Source organism: Pinus tabuliformis, chromosome 1_2 (assembly GCF_031772625.1).
Source record: "Pinus tabuliformis cultivar Carrire ecotype Pingquan chromosome 1_2, CPIR1, whole genome shotgun sequence".
In the NCBI taxonomy this organism is placed as follows: domain Eukaryota; kingdom Viridiplantae; phylum Streptophyta; class Pinopsida; order Pinales; family Pinaceae; genus Pinus; species Pinus tabuliformis.
Window position 1 is genome coordinate 777,391,484 of NC_142298.1, and position 22,465 is coordinate 777,413,948.

Below are 22,465 nucleotides of genomic sequence, written 5' to 3' on the forward strand. Positions count from 1 at the left end.
AGAGAGGAACTCTTCATCATCCGAGGAAGACCCTTTCTCAAGTTGCACAGGGACTGGGTCATCCTCTAGGGGTGACATGTTCTCATCAATCTGCTCCACTAATGGCTCAGTTTTTGATTTGGGGTTCTATGGAATTTTCGCTTCTGCATTCACCATAGTCAACACCTCATAACTACCACTACTCTCTTTCTTCCCATTTATTTTGCTAGCCCCTTCTCCATTCGTTGGGCCAACTTTTTTTTTTGGGAAGATGGCTTGTTCTCTTTGTTTCCATTCTAATCAAGTTGTTTAGGCCAACTTTTGGCCTTGTTGGGGATTTTCTTCCTTTGGATTTCTGTCATTGGTCCTCGCACCTTGACTTTTTTTATTGCTCCTATTTTTTTTTGCAACTTCTTACAAAGTGGCCATATTCTTGGCTCATGTTGCATTTAAATGGAAGGTAATGATAGTCCACCTCTTGGATATGAGACCAACTATCCAATTTCAGATTTATGGATGCTGAAATTCCCTTATTCAAATCCACTTCTGCACATATCCGTGCATTGGTAAATAAATCCTCATGTGGTTCGAGTCAATCAATGTACTTTCCCAAGGAATTACCAATGCTTCTGAGGATGGTTCCATTCCAACAATGTAGAGGAAGGAAGGGGGAGATTCACCAAAATAGAAACTGCTGACGACACATGACTTTTAGGATTAACATTTGGACTCCAACAATCTAGATATAAACTTTGAGCACTCAAAAAGTATGGCCCACTTTAGAAAATCAAGTCCTGATCTACCTTTGAAGAAGAAGGTAGAAAATCCTTTCCCATAAAATGAAGATGAGACATAACTCTTGATCATTGACTTCTAATTTTTATCCACCCAAATCCTCAAAAAATATGGGGAATGCAATATCCCCATGAAGTGACCAACTAGGTTTGTGCTTTGTAACTTATAGAGCTCAAGATGTCACTTGGGGACCATATACTTCCACATTGGGAATTTCCTCTAACTTCTTAACAAAGAAGTTTGGCTTCACCTTTTGGTATTTCGGCCCATTAGCTACAAGATTGTTGAAGGCCTCAATGTTTGGAGCCGACATGGGGGGAGGAGGGGGGCACAAAACCCCTAGAGCTTGTTGCCATCCTAATGTAGGAAACTCATACCACTTCAAAAACCATCAAAAGACAATAGTTTGTAGTATAACATGATTTTTTAAAATCTTATTTTAAAATATAATATTTTTAAAATTATTATAGTAATTAATAATAAATTTAGATTATTGTATATGTTCAATTTGTTAAGGCTCAAATATTCTTATTATTCAAATTTTTTTCCCTTTTCATGGTAAAACATAAAAATTCTAATTAATAGTGCGCTATTATATATTTTCTTGTATCCTTCTAAAAAAATATTTGTGCATCTAAAATTTATTAGTCCCTGCCCAAGCAGGACTTTAATAATCGACTTGTAGTTTGACTGCTATTAATTTAGTATTGACTTATTCAAAACATAATGTTAAAATTTAGAAATAAATAACGTATTTTTTTGAGTATCTTGAGTATTCATAATTAGTTCCACAGTAGTCATATTTTTATTATAATTAAAAAAATTAATTTATAAAAACTTGATGGGACAAAAAAAATTGACGTGTTATTTAAGTCATAACACCATCTATCCTAGTCTCACCGATCAATTATGCTAACTTTGAGAAGTTTCTAGTAATCACGACCATCACGCTACCAACTTTGAGAAGTTGCTAGGTTGCATTTGGCATAACATAAATTAACTTATAGATTATTGAGCTAATTTGGTTATATGTTTCTTTCTGAATTTAAACTAAGCATGAAATATGGAGGGTGACACTCATGCGCAGTAAGGCTTGGTGGTTGATATCTCACGGGCGCTAATGTGAATGCCATATAGGAAACTGCCTTGAAGCACCTTGCACATATGTTGTTGGTGTGATTTCCATCTGGTAAACAACCTTTAACCACCTCATAGATATGGTGTTTTTCCATCGGTTTAACCACTGATATAGACAGTAAGAAATATATCTACTTAAACTTATGTGATACAACTCCTAATATAGGAAACCATAAGCTCATTCATATTTAACATTTAATAATGTCTAGGAAATGAAGGATTCTATTCTTTCATATTTAATAGCTAGTATTTTCTGGGGAAGGAAGTATTATGTTCTTTCATATTTATCAGTTCAATATTGTTTGAAAAAGTAACTATTTTTCATATTTAATAGTTTAATATTTCTTAGGGAAATGGTCAGCAAGCAAGATATGAGTAAGTATGGTGTGCATAATCTTCAAAAACCCTCACCCTAGCTATTAGTCTGCATTGTCAACCTTCTTCTCCATACATGCCCCTCCACCCAAAGCACACCATAATCCAACTTCAACTCTTGACGTAAACAATATTTTGTCGCTTTATAAAGTCTTTAGAACTTGATGCTGCTACTAAAGTCTATGGAATGGATAGCCATGGAACCAAAGGAGATGACACCTCTAATGAAACTAAGATAACATATTAATATTTTCTCCTCCATAAGTAATCATTCTCATTTTATAGGTAGTCTTGCCATTGCCAATAGAAGTCCAGGGGGCAATTAAGTCAGTTTAAGTTTTTTGGTGTTTAGTGCTCATCTTGATTGGATTCTTTTGATAATGGTGAACTAGTTCAGTAGGAGATAAGATTTAACTTTCTACAACATTATTTTCTTTAAAACAAGGAGTCATGCTTTAAAACAAGAAAACAATAAATCACGATAACGCAATTTTGAGTGGTTTTTATCACAGTTACTAAGGCATGCTCTCCTCCCCACATGGATCTAATGCTTCCATGTTCATTGTTCATGCATTATGTAAGCCAATTCATGAAATTTTAGCCTTAAAAGTGTTGATCAAGCATTCTCGACAACCTGGAATGCAACTTACATGAGCAGTTTGAGTTCTATTTTCTTGTTCCATGAGGTAAAACATACCATGTTCAACCTCTCTACTTGAATAGTCCTTGCAAGGATACTAATTTGATTACCTAGGTAATATTTAACATATTATTGTCTTGAAATATATATTTTTTAGATGAGCATATACAAAGAGAATCTGTAAGTATTAAACATTATTATTACCATATCTATCATTGAATACCTAATAGATATTAGGGACAATAGTTTCCCCAAGTGATCTCGCTACCTGGATTAATCAAGTTCTTGAGATATGCTTTAATTTTCCAAACTTTAGGGAATAACAATCCAGTGTGGAGGGACTATTGATGGGCTAGGCCATAAATGGTGGGAAAATTCCTACAAGATCAATAAGAGTAAGGTAAACCATGTAGCATGGAAAAACTAAATAGTATCATTCATTAATATCTCCATAACTCCATGTACACTAATCATGGATCCCTAAAAATTAATATGGTTGTTTTTGTGAAAATTAGTGTTGTTATTGTCGTAGGGGGGAACTCAATTGGTAATAGAAGTAAAGTGAAATCTTTGAAAACTGAGAGATCTAAGGTTCAAATCCCCCTAGTTGTGACTCGATTTAAGGTGTACTAGTAGTTACGTGTCAAGCAGCCTACTGGATTCTTCATCCATTTTTTTTTGTGCTTAAAAGAATTACAAACAAGCTCCAAATATAAGATTGTCACTGGATTTTTCATCCATTTTTTTGTGCTTAATAGAATTACAAACAAACTCCAAATGTAAGCTTTTCACTACCGGATTTTTCATCCATTTCTTTTGTGCTTAACATAATTACAAACAAGCTCCAAATGTAAGCTCATCAAAACTTTCTTTCTACATTTTCCTATGTTTTCTTTCACTGAATCATAAAACCCACAATATTAACCTCAAATTTCTTAAATTTTTTAATAATGTGAGAATTTGATACACAATTAATGACCATTATTTCTAGCACACAAACAATTATGAGGAATTTGAGTTTCGAGAATAGTCCACAAATGCATCTCATAATATCTGAACTCCAGAAAAGTTCGAGTAGAAAAATTGCAAATCGTTGCACTAAGAGATAGTCCATATACCGATGGAATTCACATCTCTGCCCCCCAAACATGTAGTAATTAAAAAATGTACGATTGGAACACGTCAAAGTGATTATAATGATGAATACATTACTTCACTTGATTTCATTCTATGAATGACCATGGTCATGATACAATTTTATTTAATTTCTATAATTTTTTAAAATTAGTATTTATATGATACATATTTTTATTTATTTTTGTTTTCAAGTTTTACGGTTGGAAAAAGTGAAGTAATTTTCTTTATTTTAAGATTAGTTACTAAAAATAAATTTTATATTTTTCAAGATTTTAAAGTCATTATAATAGTATATTTATTGCTCTTTGTCTAAGCAGAATTCTAGTAATCGATTTGCAACTTGACTGCTATTAGTTCACTTTATGTGTTCTCAACACTTTAATAAGTAGGAGTAAAAAATTAAGCGTGCAGATTTACAGTGGTAACTACTCACCAAAATTTATGCTAGTCCTTGTCCTTAATATGCAATTAATGTTTCCACTTTATGTATCAATTTGCAATTTTTTTGAAAACATAATTTCCACTTAACTAGCAAGATTAATTTGCTCTATAACACTTGTTTAGCTTGGGATTATTTATATAAAATAAATATATTTTCATTTATACAAGTCCTTTTCCTTAATATGCAATTAATATTTCCACTTTATATATCAATTTGCATTTTTTTTGAAAACATAGTTTCCACCTAACTGGCAAGATCAATTTGCCCTATAACACTTGTTTATCTTGCGATTATTTATATAAAATAAACATATTTTCATTTATGAAAGTCCTTGTCCTTAATAAGCAATTAATGTTTCCACTTTTATCAATTTGTAATTTTTTTGAAAACATAATTTCCACCTAACTGGAAAGATTAATTTGCCCTATAACACTGGTTTATCTTGAGATTATTTATATAAAATAAATATATTTTCATAAAAAAAGTTAATCATTTATTGAGAAAAAAATAATAATAAATTTATTAAGAGAGTGGTTATTCTTATTGAGATTACAATTAATATGAATAATTTTATACCCTCTTTCTATATTATTGTAAAGAAAATATTTATATACTTAAAATTAAAATTGGCATAGTCAAATTAAAAGAGTTAATGATTTTTTGGAGTTAGTTTTCACTGAAATTATTTATTTATTTATTATTATTATTATTTATTTATTTATTTTTATTTTTATTTTTATTTTTTATTTTTAATTTTTTAATTTCTAGGTTAAAGTTATTTAATTGGCATAGTCAAATTAAAAGAGTTAATGATTTTTTGGAGTTAGTTTTCACTAAAATTATTTATTATTATTATTATTATTATTATTATTTATTTTTATTTTTATTTTTATTTTTTATTTTTTAATTTTTAATTTCTAGGTTAAAGTGATTTAATTTGTAGAATTCAAGTGCCCCCATGAGTTTATCAAATCGTTGAATATGTTTATTTATTCAAAAATGCATTTTAGTTGTATATTCTTCTATAATTAATTATATAAAATAAATAATTTTTTTATGTTGATAGACTTGTTTATTTTGGAATAAGATTTTCATAATTTTAATTTAATTATCAATAATGATGAGGTGGATATTAGAAATTTAACTTCCATGGAATACTCTAGAATATTAATAGTACTACACACAAATCAATGATTGAGTATCAAAAAATCCATTTACAGATTAAAAGTCTCCATAGTAAATTGGAGGTAAATCTCTATGGTTAAAAATCTTGTTTCATATATATATAGTTTTATTATTATTAATTTAAAATAAAATCATAATTTAATTAGTTTTTATGATATTTTTATTATTAATTTAAAATAAAATCACAATTTAATTAGTTTTTATGATTTTTTTGATTTTAGTAATTACCCAATAAAATTTCTGAAAAAATTAAAAATTAATTATATAAAAAAAAATGTATATCGTTTTGTATATATATATATATAATAATAATAATTATTATTATATAAAACTAATATGTTTTTATAAAGAATTAACCATAGTTTAAGAAAAAATAAATAATACATTGATAATATAATTCATTGATTGTATTTCGAATATTCTTATTCTTTTATATTTATAGCATAAATTTTCTATTTGTTTCAGATTTATCATGCATTATAGATCAATTCACTTTAATGTATTTTTTTTCCAGCTTTTTAATTTTTTTTTTTTCCTCCAATATTCTATTATCCCTCTCAAGTTTTATTTATTGTATTGAGAAATTGTTATAAACCTGGGTGGTGCAAAGAAAATTTTAACTGGGGTTGCGAGTAACTACTTATATAATACAAAGTTAAAATGAATCCAGCTAAATTTTATATATATATATATAAGAGTAATTTAAAAAATATTAATATATATTTAACGAAATTATACATCTTTTATGTATTAACTCCCTATTAAATGTACAAAAGAAATTATAATCTCTTAAAAAATTCTTTAGACACCCTGAAAAAAGTATACCCTTTTTATTAATAAAAAACAATGTTAATAAAAAAACAAAAAATACTCCATTTTTATTAGCGGCCCAACTGTCACATTGTCCACACTTATTAGAAGTGGCCAACGCCTTGGTAAGACATAAACATAGTCTTAAACTGTGTGCACACTAAATCGTAAGTTCGGTTATTACTAGCGGCTAACCATGAAATTTGTTACAATAATCAATGCAGAAAACTCCCCGTTCATAACAAAAACACAGTCTTAAAACCGTCCCAGTTGTGAAAACTTGAAATAACTGCCCCTGGAATAATGTGTCTAAGCCAAATCTCAAGTCTAAATCAATAATTACCCTGCATTGTACTATTTACATAAAAAATTCCCTGTAGATATAGGTCCATACTTGGTGAGCTAAGCCTTTCTGCAACATGGTTTTATCAAGGACATAATTTCTCTAACTCCTTACCTTCGTTATCTGGTGAGGCAAGACGAGAAGCAATGGCAGAATGATACATAATGTCATGAAACGTAGAAGTGTCTCGAAGGTTTTTTCTCAATAATTTTGCCTTCTCTGGAGTCAAACGCCCCCTCACAAACTTGGAACGCATGGGTACTGCACCTTCCTCCATTCCCTTTTCAGGATCACCCGAATTCTTGCCCACGGCTCTTGTTTTCGACTCGTTTATGTTATCGTCTGCCCATGGCTCCTGATCAGTTTGAGACCAACCAAAGAGAGGAAGCCACCATCTCGTGGATCCTCTCTTCTCGACATCACAAGGCAAAATAACATCCTCTCTTCTTCTTCTTCTCTTTAACCCTGCATTCTTGTTATCTGAATGAACTGATCCATCATTATTGTTGGAGCAACTGCATACCCGTATGGAAATCCTACTCCCAGCTTTGTGGGAGAGAAAATTCCGACCACCACAGGGAGCTCTTTCCTCAGAGAATGGTCTGCACTTCGAAATTTCACCTGACATAACAGCCATTAATGAAAACCCGGCCAGATAGCAGAAAAACCTAATTGGAATTAAACTATCTAGTGCCGATTGAACCTAGAGATCTATTTGTGCGAATCAAGCCAGATAACAAATGGAATTAAATTTCTCAGTGCAGATGAATCCTGGCAACCCTTTATACAAAGCAAGCTAGATATCAAAAGGGAAATTGAAATACGCAGTACAGATGAAGCTTGAGAATATATTTATATATACCCGGTATATCTGATGATTCGCATATAATCTCGACACAGGAATATTCCACGAAGATGCCATTCCCAGGCGGCTTCGTTGAAGACCGAGAGAGGGGAGAGATTGACTCAGGGGAGATGCTGAGTGCGTTGAGGATAAGGTTAGGTGTAAGGCCGAGAATTATCACACGAGTACTTCATTTCTTCCGTGGGACGCGTTTCGATAGACGACAGAGGTGGCGTCTTTCATGGTAACTGTAAGAGAAGTTGTGTTCATTGGCCGAGAGTTACGCTTTTTTATGCCTTTCATGCCATGAATCTTTCTATATATTTTCCAGTGCATGACACAGCCATGAATCTTTCTATATATTTTCCAGTGCATGACACATGCCATGAATCTTTCTATATATTTTCCAATTCATGACACATGCCACGAATCTTCCTATTTATATTGTTTCACAGAAAAAATATTTGCTACGACAAGTCACGCCAATGAAATTGAACACGTCCAAACATCTTTTCTTCACCAAAAGATCAAACTGGAATGGAACTCTACAGGGTTGGACTTTGTACTAGTTTCGTAAACTGGAATGGTACTCTACAGGGTTGGACTCTGTACTAATTTGCTAAAAAAAATATTAGAATATAACCATTTTAACGAAGTTTTTTTAATTTGATCGGTTGATTTTGCGACTGTATTAACAAATTCCAAAGTCATCAAGTTCTACTATTTTTTGTATAAAGAAAATTATGTAGGAAGTAGGTTATATATATATATTTCAAATAATAATTTCATACGTTAATTATTTTTTTTACATTTTGATGTTTAAAAAGTAATATGCTTCATCCTAATATTCTCTAAGTTTCAATTTAAAAAGTTAAAGTAAATAATAATATATTGAAAATATCTAATGTAAATTAATTGTTGGACATTGGATAAACCAACGCTCCGTGTTTCGTGATATGTATTAACTGTCTCTTGTGGATCTTTATATTAACTGTCTCTTGTGGATCTTGATCTCCGATGATGCAATCATTGACTAACACATGCAGGTTTTGGTCTAACAACAATCATGATTCCCAACAAGTGGTATCCGAGTGTAGGTCACGAGTTTGATACACACCTGGCTCGCGTTGAGGGGGAGATTGTTGGACATTGGATAAATCAACACTCCCCGTGTGTTTCACAATATGGACTAACCGCCTCTCGTGGATTCTTATCTCCGGTGATGCGATCGTTGACTAACGCCTACGGGTTTTGGTCTAACAACAATCGTGATTCCTAACAAGTGGTATCAGACCGTAGGTCACGAGTTCGATACACACCCGACTCGCATTGGGGGGGGATTGTTAGACATTGGATAAACCAACGCTCCCCATGTGTTTCACCACATGGACTAACCGCCTCTCGTGGATCTTTATCTTCAGTGATGCGATTGTTGACTAACACTTGTGGGTTTTCGTCTAACAACAATCGTGATTCCCAACAAGTGGTATCAGAGCGTAGGTCATGAGTTCAATACACACCCGACTCACGTTGGGGGGGAGATTTTTGGAAATTGGATAAACCAACGCTCCCTGTGTGTTTCGCGACATGGACTAACCACCTCTCGTGGATCCTTATCTTTAGCGATGTGATCGTTGACTAATATTTGCGGGTTTTGGTCAAACGACAATTGTGGTTTTCAACATCAGTGAAAAAATTATAATTTCATTGAGAGTCTACAATTTAGGATAAGGGAGATGTGTAAGTGTTAGATGTTAATTGTTAGATATAAACATTTTTCAATATAGGAAAGATGTGTAGTCATTAGATGTTAGATGTAAATATTTTTTAAATGTCGGCTCTATTGCACATTACATTGAATGGTTAACCTATATAAGTAAATAATTAAGTTATATTGATTAATCAAAATAGCAATATCTGCAACCACGAATAAATAGATAATCACAAATTGAGATTCCAATAAATATTTTTATGAGTTCTACATTAAAAGAAAATCACTCTACAAATTAAAAATCCAACCCACCATTATGTCTAACCTATATCCTTAAACCCAAATCTCTCATCCTAAAAAGGTTCGGTGTCACAAGTATCACATTTGTGGCAAACGTTTGGTAGGTGGTTGTGGGCACAATAAAATCTTTCAATGTCAAATAAGACATAAAAGTTGGAAGCCATAGGAAAGCTTCCTTGCTTAAAAAATATGTAGTGGAGGTGCTTTAGCTATGGAGGAGAAAGAATACGGAGGGAATTTTCCATTTCAAAGTTTTGATTTGCTTTTTTGGTGTTTACATTTGTCTTTAGATCATTGCAAAGTAATAGGTGACCTTTAATCCACTTTCAATAATGTCTGCAAGAAAGAAGCCATTGTGTTTAAGAAACCAACCTTCAATATGGTTTTGATAATGTTGATAATGTTAGACAGAAAAAAAAAAAACTTTTGCATTCAAGAAGTTCTTATAGTGCACTCCACTATGGGTTGTTTGAGATAAAATAACAATTTGAACATCATCTACATGCAAACCCTTTGACATAGTTAGATAATTTTGATTCCATTGGTGAAGTTAACAACATTAGAGTTGTAATTCCATGCACTTTTGCTCAAAGGACAACCCGATTTCAATGCATGATGCGTCTAGTACGATTGCTTTTAGCAACTTTACATGTTGTAGTTGCAAAAGGGAAGGTGAGAGTGAACTAATATTAATAGCATAAACTGAACTAATATTAAAAGTTAATCATTTGAGCGTTTCTTGCATGCAAACCCTTAGATGTAGTGAGTTTATGTTGATTATGTATATATGTTGTGCACGAAGTTAGAAACTTAAATATGTTAATTAACCTGCATGAGCGCACACAATTTCAAGGCATTTAAATACAACTACTATTTGTGACTCTACATATTGCAGTTAGCTGAATGAAGGTGAGGTTGACGTAACATTAATGGAATGGAATAGGCATGTTTTCAATATAAATAATTTTTATTTTTGAAATATAACCTAGTGTTCACGGGCATGCACATGTGATGATATATTTAGTCAAAATATTTCATATACACAAATTACATTGTCTATTATCATCTGTAGTGCGAGAGAGCTCTAGGACATACATGTACAAAGTTGGGATCCCTATATCAATGTTTATTCCGTCTGAATTCATGTTAATTGACAAAAAATATTGAAAGAAGTAAAACCGTTTGAAAGGAAACAGGGTGGAAATACATGCTAAAATACCCACAAGGTTTGATTTTATCTCTTCTTTAATATTATTTTTCTTTCTAAAATGCTCATCAATTTTTTAATATAAATAATTTTTTATTTTATTTTGTAATATATTATATAATATTAACTTTAATATAATATTAAATTTGATATATTATAATATATGTTAATATATGAGGATATATATTAATATCATAAAATTAATATTCATATATATTATATATTAATATATTAGGATAAGTTTTTTTAATACAATATTACATATAATACAATATAATATAATATTATATAATGCATGAATATTAAGTTTCAAAATTATGGATATTAATATTATATTATATAATAAAGAGAGAGTAGGAGAGAGGGATGGAGAGAGATGGAGTTGTGGGGGGAGAGGCATGGAAGAAGAAAGACATAAAGATAGAAAGGCGAGGAGAGAGAGAGGGAGAGAAGAGGAAGAGACAGAGAGAGAGAGAGAGAGAGGAAAAGGGAAGGAGAGAGTGTGTGAATGTTTGGGGGGTGAGATAGAGAGAGACAAAGAAGGAGAGATGGATGGAGATAAATATATATACAAAGGGGGCAAAGAGGAAAGAAGAGAGATACGGGGAGAGGGAGGGAGGGAGAGATAGATAGATATGGAGAGACAGTGTGTGTTTAGGGTAGTGAGATAGATATCTACAAAGAAGGATAAATGAAGGGAGATATAGATATAGATGGTGGGAGGAGAGAGAGGGAAGAAGAGAGAGCCAGAGAGAGGGAGGGAGACAAACTCATTTATCTTATTAATATTTTGGTTTTAATTGAAATAGATGCATTGATTTTAGTGTAAATGTTTATTCCTAATACTATTTGATTGATTGCACATAATGCATTAATTTCAATGTAGTTGCTGATTTCTAATCCTATTTTATTGCTTGCACTAAATGCATTGATTTCAGTGCAATTGTTGATTTCTAATCCTATTTGATTGCTTGCACTAGATGCATTGATTTTAGTGTAGATGTTGATTTCTAATCCTATTTGATTGATTGCACTAGATGCATTGATTTCAATGTAGGCATTGATTTCTAATTTGATGTAACTAGATGTATGATGTACAATAATTTCAAAGTAATTAGATTAACAATATGCATTGATTTAAGTGTAAGCACAAAAAAATGATTGAAAATGTGTATTGATTTCTATGCTACGATAATTCAACCATAAATAAAATACATTATTTTTCATCTTAAATAAAATGTTCACTTACCTGAAATGTTTTATTCTTGAAACTGTAAACTTATAATTGACTACATTATTATTATTCACATTTTCCATCGTTAACCATTGTTAGTCACTTTGCATTCAAACAAGGTAATAGAAAACAACTAACATTGAAAATTACTTGGGGTTTAACACTCCATAATACACAACAATTGACTTTGGGGAAAGCTACTATTAATATTGGAGAGAAAGATAGATACGGTATGAAGTTTATTACAATAGCTCGAGTTAAATATTTGAATGGCCTATGATTTCAACCACCCTTTTCATATAATTGATATGAAAATATGTCAAAATTAATAGGTGTGGCAATAAGAATAGTATAAGAAACTAGTTTGAGGTTGATCACAACGAAGACTATTTGTAATTATTATTACATTCTTATTATTCAAATTTTCTATCATTCAAACACTGTTAGATTGCCACTTTGCATTCAAAATTTTTAGTTCATGAATTTTCGTCATTCAAATTATTAATAGTCTCTATCATCCCAACAAATTGAGGTAACTAAGGAAATTTAAAATTAAAATAAAATAACTAGATTAATCTTAGACATATTTTTCATATTTAAAATGATTAGAATAATTAGATGTTCAACAAATTTTGTGTGACCACACACAACCGAAAATAGCTTAGATCCAACTTAACCCTATATCTATCAAGCACTGAGAGGGATAAAATATCTGGAGGTACAAATATTTCCTCGAGCTTTTCACTAAAAAAAGAGGTTTTCAACTTGAGATATTTGATCCCTCTCAACATTTGATAGATCTAGGTTAAGATGGATCTATGTTGGTAGATAACAAATTGAAAATGAGATGCATGTAATAATATATTGTTTTGTGTATGAAAAAGTAAGATAGCATTTAGTTGGTCACTCATAAATTAAATTTGTTCAATCACTTTCCATAAGTATTGCGATGATGAATTTTTAGATTGTAGGTCTGTGGCACAATTGAGGGTTTGTAGTTAGTGATACTCTACACTGTATGCAAGGGGTACTTCGTCAAGATGTTTTGAGGCAGGGAGTTTTTCCGAGTGGTTTTCTCATGGTCCCAGTCTCTAGTTGATGATAATTATTAGTTGTGTCAGTCTGATGGAAAACTAGGTGGACTGTTCCTACTACCCTAATTATTATTTCCATTTAATTTGGGCCGACCCTCCTACTCAAATGCGCCCCGTGGAGGACTAGGGTACATATGTCCAATTTTTGGTAGAAAATGCAAGACAAGTAGAAGGAATGGATGAGGATTCATCCTAGCCTAGGATTCAAGCCCAGGGAGTGGTAGAGATAGGTATGTCACCTCCATGTATTATCGGGTAGGATCAGGGGGGGTGCTGAAAAATGTAAATAGTGCCAGTATTCGTAATTATATTTGAGTCATTATGAAATGTATTTGTAAAATGGAAAGAAAAATAAATTTATTATTAAGAAATTGACTTATTAAAGCATGGATTTCATGCTTGGGTCAATTGTTTATATGTCAAAGTCTCCATTGTAGGCTTCTAGGGTTTATGTCAAGTTTCATTGTTCATGTCATAATGTAAAGAACCCTTGTTTGGATTTATTTGTAAAGAAATAAATTTATTTTACTATCAAATAGGTCAATTAGACCTCCTCCACCAAGTTGGCCTTAAACTGGACAAGTAGGCCTAAACAGAGGGGCATAAACTCCTATATAAAGGCAACAACTCAACCTCATTTGTCACTCTCTCACAAGTTTGATATGAATTTTCTAGGGCCAGAAAAAGTATGAATTTCTAAGGAAGAAGAGGAAAGGGTTAGCAAATAAGAAGGAGGATCTTGTCAAAAAATATAAGTCCATTTTTCTCTCTCATATCTCACACATGTGAATTTATAGAGTATTACAGGGGGCCACAATTCTGCAGTAGTTAGGGAGGTCAAAATTCTATAGCTGGGAAGTCCAACTTTTGGATTGTTGCTTGGCTGAGCTTCTAGATAAGAAGAAACTACTAAATTATCTTGGAAGGCTAACTTTGTGGAGGAAGAAGGTATTTTAGTCTAAGGTCTTGGTCTATCTCATTTTGAATTACTGAAGGAAGAGTTATTGATTGGGTTTTCCCCTATATAAGGGTTTTATCCCTGGATGAGTGCCTAAATCTAGTGTCCTTGATATATGTGTTTTGGTTTTGGTAATTTCTTGATGAACTAAGATAAGAGAAGAACGTAAGAAAGATAATAAGAATTCAAAGATATCACAAGTAATTATCAATTAGAGAAATTCTTTCTGCCTTTCTGATTTTCTAACATGGTATCAAAGCTAAGGCGAAGAAGAAAGAAAAAGGTAGGTTGAAGATCTATTGAGGAAAATGAAATCAATGGAAGGTTATTAAGGAAAATTGATCACATAAGGAGATAAGCCTACTATCTACAGGAACTATGTAAAACTCAATGAAGGGAGAAAAAAAACTAGAAGGTTTCACCAACTATAGGGCTGGAAAAAGAGGATAAATCTCATTCTCGAAAACAAGAAGTTTTGGATCTTGTTCAAGGAAAAATCAAGAATCTGATAGATGAATCAATTGAAAAAAAAAAAAAAAGTTTAGAGTAATTGAAATCTTGTCTATGAACCTAGTAGTGGATGGAGTTAAGAAAAACCTAATTCCATATATATCCAACATAAATTCCACTCAAGAAATGTATGAGGCCCTATCCAAATTATTCACCATCAAGAACATTGGTTAAATAACAAGCCTCAAAAATTAATTAAGGACTATTAAGATGACGGAAGACGATACTGTATCATCCTAATTTATAAGGATATCTAGAATCAGAGTTGAAATCCAAGAAATAGATGAAGTCATGCCAGAAAAGGAACTCGCAATTACTACTCTTCTAGGACTACCAAAATCTTGGAGTGCATTTTCATCAGGACTTAACAGTGGGAAGGATACTCAAACATTTGAAAAACTGTCGAATGCATGGAGTCAAGAAGAAGCTCGAGTATCGTCAGTAAAAAACAAGGAGGATAAAAGAAGAAATTTGACTTATCCAAGATTGAATGTTACTATTGTCACAAGATGGGTCACTATAAAAGTTATTGTCCTGAAAATACAAAGAATAAGAACAAAGATAGGGATCAAGAAAATGTCACCGTTGAAGATCCACCCAAGAAGAATAAGACTAAAGAATCAGAAGTCAAGGACTTATACCAGTAAGTCCTCTCTCTCACATATTTCTCTTAGTCTTATATTTTAAGTTTTGAAATGTTTTCCTTTCTGTTTTGATTTTTAGAGTTTACAAGTCTAACATGTCTTGTTAAAACATTTTTGAATTATTTTGATAAACTATTGGTATCCCTTGAGATTAGATTGAGAGGGAGCCCTCACCATTTTACCAAAGATAAATATCTTACTCTGTGTCTTCTCTTTTATGTTTTGTTTTCCTCTCATATAAAGATGTTTTTATATTATATGCTAATAAAATTTTATTTATATTTACCTTGGTTAGGAAAGCTTACTAAATTCTCAAGATTATTGAGGAGACTTCAAAGGATATACTTGAAACTTGAAGAAGTTCTCTTGCAAAACAAGCTAATCAAGGTGTGATGTCCTACACAGTTTGTTAAGAAACAACTCAAAATATGTCTTAGATTATAAAATTTATTATAAAGTTATCTTCATGTAAAAGGTACGATCATTCTTCTTTTATTTACATTATTGACATTCTTATGTCTAGGTTTTGGAATGACAAAGATTCTTGTTATGGTGATTAATCATTAGATTGAATCTACCCTCATGATACTATTTTTGTGTAACCCTAACCTTTAGGGTTCACTATAAAACCCTAGCCTCTTGTTGCTAAGGGTATTTCAATATCTATTATGAAATGCTAGTCTACTTAGGGTTGTTATTGTATTGATGTTTAGGTTTTGGTAATGTTATGATAGAAACCATAGTTATTTAGGGTTTGTTATTAATGTATAAGTTATGTATTGAAACCCTAGATCTTCAAGGTTTGGTAAATTAGGGTTTGTGAGCAAAACACTGTAATTTCTATAATAAGATCATAGGAATGAAACCCTAGGTGTGTATTTGCACAATCAAAAGCCTAGCCTGAATGCAATTATTTTATACTTAATTTTTATGTATTAATGTTTGTGTCTTGGGTTTACCTAATAGATATGGATATTGATATAAGATGCTAAAACATGAAATCCTAGATATGTATATGCTAGTACGCTACCTAATTGTTGATATTTTATGAATTCTAGGGTTTGTAACAAAGCCCAAGTAGATATTCATATTCTAAGACATAATGATATTGTTTTCCAATATAATTTAGTTTTGATGATAAAAACTAGGGTTTGCAACAAACCTTAGCAGAGTCTAATATTATTGAAACTTTAGATGTATAGTACTATGATTAGACTGAAATTTGATTGAGTTGACGATATATAAGGATTTATGTCTTGATGATAAAGTCTAGGGGTTTGTGACAAAACCCTAGATATAAATTGAAGTTTAGCATGTCTCTTATCAATTATGAGCCTAACTAGGCTTAGGTATTTGGTGTCCAAAGTTTGAATGCTTTCATTATAGTAATATGATTTAGTTAACTTCATGCTTTTGTATATTTGTAATTTCTATTAAAGTTTTACAGGTACATGATCTTTAAAATGTTGAAGATGTTCGTGATTGAAGATGTTTATAATAATGAGCATGATGAAAGGAATCTATTAAAATGAAAATGATCAAGATGAACTTGATGCCATAAGAAATATGAAGCCTTGAAAGAATGAAGTTTTTTCGATGTTATGAAGTTGTTGATCTCTCCAAGTTGAGAGGGAGCTTGTATAGAAGAAAGAGTATATCTCCCCAATTAAGAGGGAGGGCTTATTATGGCAGTGAATACCTTGAAGTAAGAATAAAATCAAATGAATGAAAGTACTGTAGATACATGTTCGTGATTCATGGAGTTGCAAATAGAAGTACTGTGGTTATACTTGGTGTCGTTGAAGAAATGAAAGAGGAAAAATTCTGATAAGATGTATTTGAGGATGATATAAGTAGCATTAGAATGATTAAGGACCTCGAAAGTTTGTGTTTACTTGTATGTATATTTGAAATCTTACTATTGATTGGGGTTTGTCTTTTTACTTGAGTAAATATCTCCATAACAAGGTTTGACACTCTAGAAGCATGCTTGGACAAACGGATATATCTTATTTAGTTTTTAGGGAGAGATGAAGCATCTAATGGAGGATGCTTGGGAGGACATCTAACCAACATATGTGTTGATGTCAAGATCCCGAAGAGGGAGGGTGGATTTGATCATGGAGCTCCGTCCTTGGATACACACCTAGATCCCTAGGTTGATGGTTAACAAGTAAGCTTAATGGTACCTAGAGTGGCTAAAAGGTTGAGTCCATATTAGTCCCACTCGGATAGAATACCTTGGTCAAGTATCTTATCTGCAACACTAAGTGTGTTATAACTCTTCATAGTTCATTTTGACATTTTCCAAGTACCTCTCTCTCTATATATATATATTATGAATACCTCCCTAGTTAAGAGGGAGTGTTGAAAAATATAACTACTATGGGTATTCATAATTATATTTGAGTCATTATGAAATGTATTTGTCAAAAGAAAAGAAAATAATATTTTATTATTAAATAAATTGACTTATTAAATCATGGGTTTCATTCTTGGTTCAATTGTTTATAGGTCAAAATCTCCATTACAGGCTTCTATGGTTTATGTCAAGTGTCCTTGTCCATATCATAATGTAGAGAACCCTTTTTGGGATTTGTTTGTCAAGAAATAAATTTATTTTATTGTCAAATAGGTTAATTAGGCCTTCTACACCAAGTCGGCCTCAAACTAAAAAAGTCAGACTAAACATAGGGGAAGAAACTCCTATATAAAGGCAACAAATTGAACTCATTTGTCACTCTCTCTCACAAGTTTGATCTGCAACTTCTGGGGCCAGAAAAAATATGCATTTCTAAGGACAAAGAGGAAAGGGCTAGTGAAGTAGAAGGAGGACCTTATCAAGCAAGAGAATTCAAGTTTTCTCTCTCCTATCCTATACATGCAAAGTTTTGGAGTATTACAGGGGGTTGAAATTATGTAGTAGCTAGGGAAGTCGAAATTCTGAAGTTAGGGTCAAAATTTTGTAGCTGGGAAGTCAAACTTCTGGATTGTTGTTGGGATGAAGCTGCTAGATAAGAAGAGACTAGTAAATCATCTTGTAAGGCTGACTTGGTGTAGGAGGAAGGTCTGTTAGTGAAATGTCTTGGTCTATCTCATTTTGAATTACTGAAGGAAGATTTCTTGACTTGGTTTTCCCCTATATAGGGGTTTTAGCCTTGACTAAGTGTCTACATCTAGTGTCCTTAATCTTTGTGTTTTGGTTTTAGTAATTTCTTAATGAACTACGATAAAACAATAACATAAGAAATATAATAAGTATTTAAATATATCACAAGTAATTATCAACTAGAGAAAATATTTCTAACATTTTGATTTTCTAACAAGTACCCTAGTGTTAGGCCTCCCTAACTTTCCAGAGGATGCGATAATAGGTCTTTTTTCTCGTAATGAGAAAGCTTTTCCCTCACAAGAACCATGAGAGTTGTACACAGTGCAAGTTTCAAAATAACAATTAGGGTTTGATCAAGATTAGTTAGGGGACTTTATCCCTTCAGGGCTCGAATATTTCTAGAATGAATGTATTCAAATGAAGTGAAACCCTAGTGGAAAGAACCCAACATTGTCAAATTCTACTAACAAGGAAGGAGGGATCGAATATAAAATTGGTGCCCAAGTGAAGCAGACAAAATCCCTAGAAGCCTCGACAAAATTAGTGAGGCACAAATACCCAGGGATGAAGAGGAAAAAGGACTAGTGTGCAAAGATCAAAAGAAGAGACCTAGAATTGGTTCTAGGAGAGGACATCGTGATGTCGAAGGTTTTGAGAATGGCATAATTGGTGGTAGTAGGGAGAGTAAGAGGGCGATATTTTTCTACATTTTTTTTGTGAGAATGGGTCAACAAAGAATGAAGTAAGTCAATGAACACGGTGCCTTTGGTGGTTATCCTAGCTCGTGGTTGGTTTATGCTCCATTTTGGATCAACAAAGGCTACATCATGGGCATTGGGGAGATCCTAGAGGATAAACACAATGTCAGTTTTTGTTAAATGGTGGACTCCCCTTTTCTACGCTAACCACAAAATACTCGACATTTCTCTTGTATGGGTAAGATTGTCTGGGTTACCCTTATATTTCTGGTTTCTGGAAGCATTTCAGGAAATAGGGAACAAATTTAGGTTATTCTTGGAAGTTAACTTGTCTTTCCTCTCTTCGGGAAACATGTCATTAGCTCAGACTTTGGTAAATTTGGACCCTTATGAAGGTTTGTTTGTAGAATTAGAATTGTGCTTCCTCGACATTTCTCATCTCCAAAATATGGACTACAAAGGGATCTTTTTCAAGTGTAGAATATTTCATTAACATGGGAACACTATGAAGAATTGTCCCCTTCTTTTTGTTTGCAAGAAGGCATCGACAATTAATGGTCGGTTAAGAAAATGGGGTTTTACTTAGAGGGTTAAGAAATGAATATGGAGCCACATCCCTTATCTCAATAGTAGAAGTTAGATCTTCTAGTGCCTCAGTCAAAAATCCCATATACTAATGGTTCTCACAGTTATGGCGTCTTGGTGATGGATACAGGACTCTTGGTCAAGGCTCAGATAAGGACTCCTTCTTCATCAACGATCACCCCCTTAGGTAATTCCTCTCCCCCTCACTTGTTAATAAGTTTAGTCAACTCATTCACTAGTTTGGACATGGGTTACCCCCCTCTTATATTCATACTTAACCTAGTGATTTTTGTTCCTCCCACTCTCTGTATGCACAAGTGCTTTGTCCTGCCCCACTAAAAATCCTTCTTGCACCTCTCAAAAGGTGGCCTTGCCCATTATGCAAGAAAAATATTTGGAGTCCCTCTCCCACTACAATCTTTGACTTCAACATCCAAAGGTAGATCCCACTCTCTATATTGGAGGCCTTGGCCCCTCCTCCCCACCCAAGGTCGGTGGCTAATTGTGGGGGAGAAAATCCCACCTATCATAAGCTAAACAAAAAGCTATGCAAAATGTGTAAAAATCAAAATAATGGTCGATTGATGGGGTGATTAGAGAAGCATGATCCCTAGGAGTGTTATTCTAATGAATTTTCTACCTTTTAACTACGAGGATTTGGCTATCCTATCTAAATAACTAGCCTTGAGGAGATTGGTGTTTTTAGAAAATATGGATATAATTTTTCTACAAGAAACATTGTGGGATGGTGGAAAGATTACCCATGATCTAGGTGGATATTGGTGGCCACCATTCTATTCCACCTAGACCTCTAGTTTGTTTTATCTGTTTCCTTGATTATAGCAGAATTTACTATTTTAAGTAGTTTTTGAGGTCCTGAACTTCGAGAGTTGTTTTGACCACCTAAACGATGTTTTTCTTTTGAGTCTGCAACAGGCCCATAGAGGGATAAGTAGGTGCCTTTAACAAATCCTATAGTAATTGACAAGATCTTTCCAATGAGGTATCGTAAGCACCAAAATGAGATCATATGAATAATTTACTGCTTGAGGAAGTGGGCTAGCCAGCTAACCTTAACGAGGCCCACAAAATCTTGGTGTTCCATCTCTTGGAGTTAGGGTTTTTGTTGTTTAGGGTTTTACCTTATTGTTCAATAATAAAAAGGGCCCTTGTGCCTCATTCTAACACAATTCAGGGCCATGTATCTACCACATCTCTTCTCAGAGATAAGATGTCATTGCCTTAGCTAGTTTATTGCCATTCTATATGTAAGCATATTTAAGTTCTTTGATATTAATGAAATGAAGTTTTATTTCTACTGCATCTCTGTGTTTATGTTTGTATCTGTATTCTGTAGCATTCTTGTATAAGTCTAGATCATTGGTATCAAAGAAATCGACTATTTCTCCATTTTTCTTTGCATGTCCCCAATGAGGTCAGAGTATAAGGAGTTAGGGCTCGAACTAGTTGAACCTTTGCAAGACCAGCCCCACAAACAGCGACGACCTTCCATGGCAGAAGAAAAGAATGATGAGGGAGAGGGTGATCCTTTTAAAATATTGCTTGAAGAATCCCTTAAGCGATAGATGAATGTGATGATGGATAAATTTTCCCAGATCCTTTGGCAACTACCCACAATCAACACCTCTTCATCCAGCAACCACTCTGGAGGTGCCACTCCCTTTAAGGTACAAGATAACTTTGACATTCCCATATTTGAAGGTGAGATAAATGTTAATTTTTCATAGGGCTACATTGTTCTTTGCTTTGATAATTGCATTTCTTCATTAATACATTAAGTTCACCCCATATCATCATTACATTATTCATATCTACACCATTATTCATCAACATATGAAATTATATAGAAAGAACAACAAAATCATTATCAATGCAGTGGAACATAAAGGAACGATAGAAGAAAAGCATGCACACACATAGAGACAGTAGGATTGGTCTGAGACCAGGGCAAAACCCAGTATGGGGAAACCCCTTTCAAAAATTCTTCTTCTTAGATCGTCATCAAATGATTCAAAAAAAGAGATTAAAATGATCCATAACTTTATCTATGCAACAAAACAACTATGATATCCATGAAACAAATCTAATCATGCTTATAATCAAAACCCTCATTCTGATGGTTGTAATGTGTTGTCACTGACCATAGTCAACTACTGGATATTGCTATCATTGAGAAAAATCTTATGAATACTGAAATCTCATATTTGAGTCCCATACACAGGGAGGAGGAGTTATGCAAGCATCTATAAAAATACTGGATGCTCTATGTGAACTGTATGCCAATGTCTATGGTATCCCAGATGCTCCCTAGACAATTCTATGCATACGTTCAGAGACCAACTCAACCATATTTGCTCCAAACCCTCATACACTCTCTTCTAATTATTGTGCATGCATCCGAGACTTCCTAGACACTCTCAGGATCACTGTACATGAGCGTCTGAGGATTGACACCTCCATTTATGCCTCTGAAACCCTGACTTCTCCCATAGGCTTCTGTGCCAACATCTAGGGATCTCTAGACATTGTCTTGACCACTGTGTGCCAGCATCGAGGGACTAAAATCCCAAGTTCTATGCCAGCGTCTAAGGATAAAAAACCCTAGATCAGTGTGAGCTTCAACCCTGATATTTTAGACCCTTGCACGAACTTTCCTTCGACAGACCTATGTGAACCAAGAAAATAAGAGAAGATAAGATGGCTT

General features: G+C 33.0%; 1 protein-coding gene across 1 annotated transcript; it reads right to left on the bottom strand.

Annotated features, from left to right (window-relative positions):
• Window positions 1-6,487: 6,487 nt before the first annotated feature.
• On the bottom strand, window positions 6,488-7,658 carry LOC149208167 (uncharacterized). Its single transcript, XM_089394019.1, has one exon. The coding sequence runs from the start codon at window positions 7,478-7,480 to the stop codon at window positions 6,929-6,931; it is 552 nt and encodes a 183-aa protein (XP_089250145.1). The 5' UTR covers window positions 7,481-7,658; the 3' UTR covers window positions 6,488-6,928.
• Between the last annotated feature and the right edge of the window lie 14,807 nt (window positions 7,659-22,465).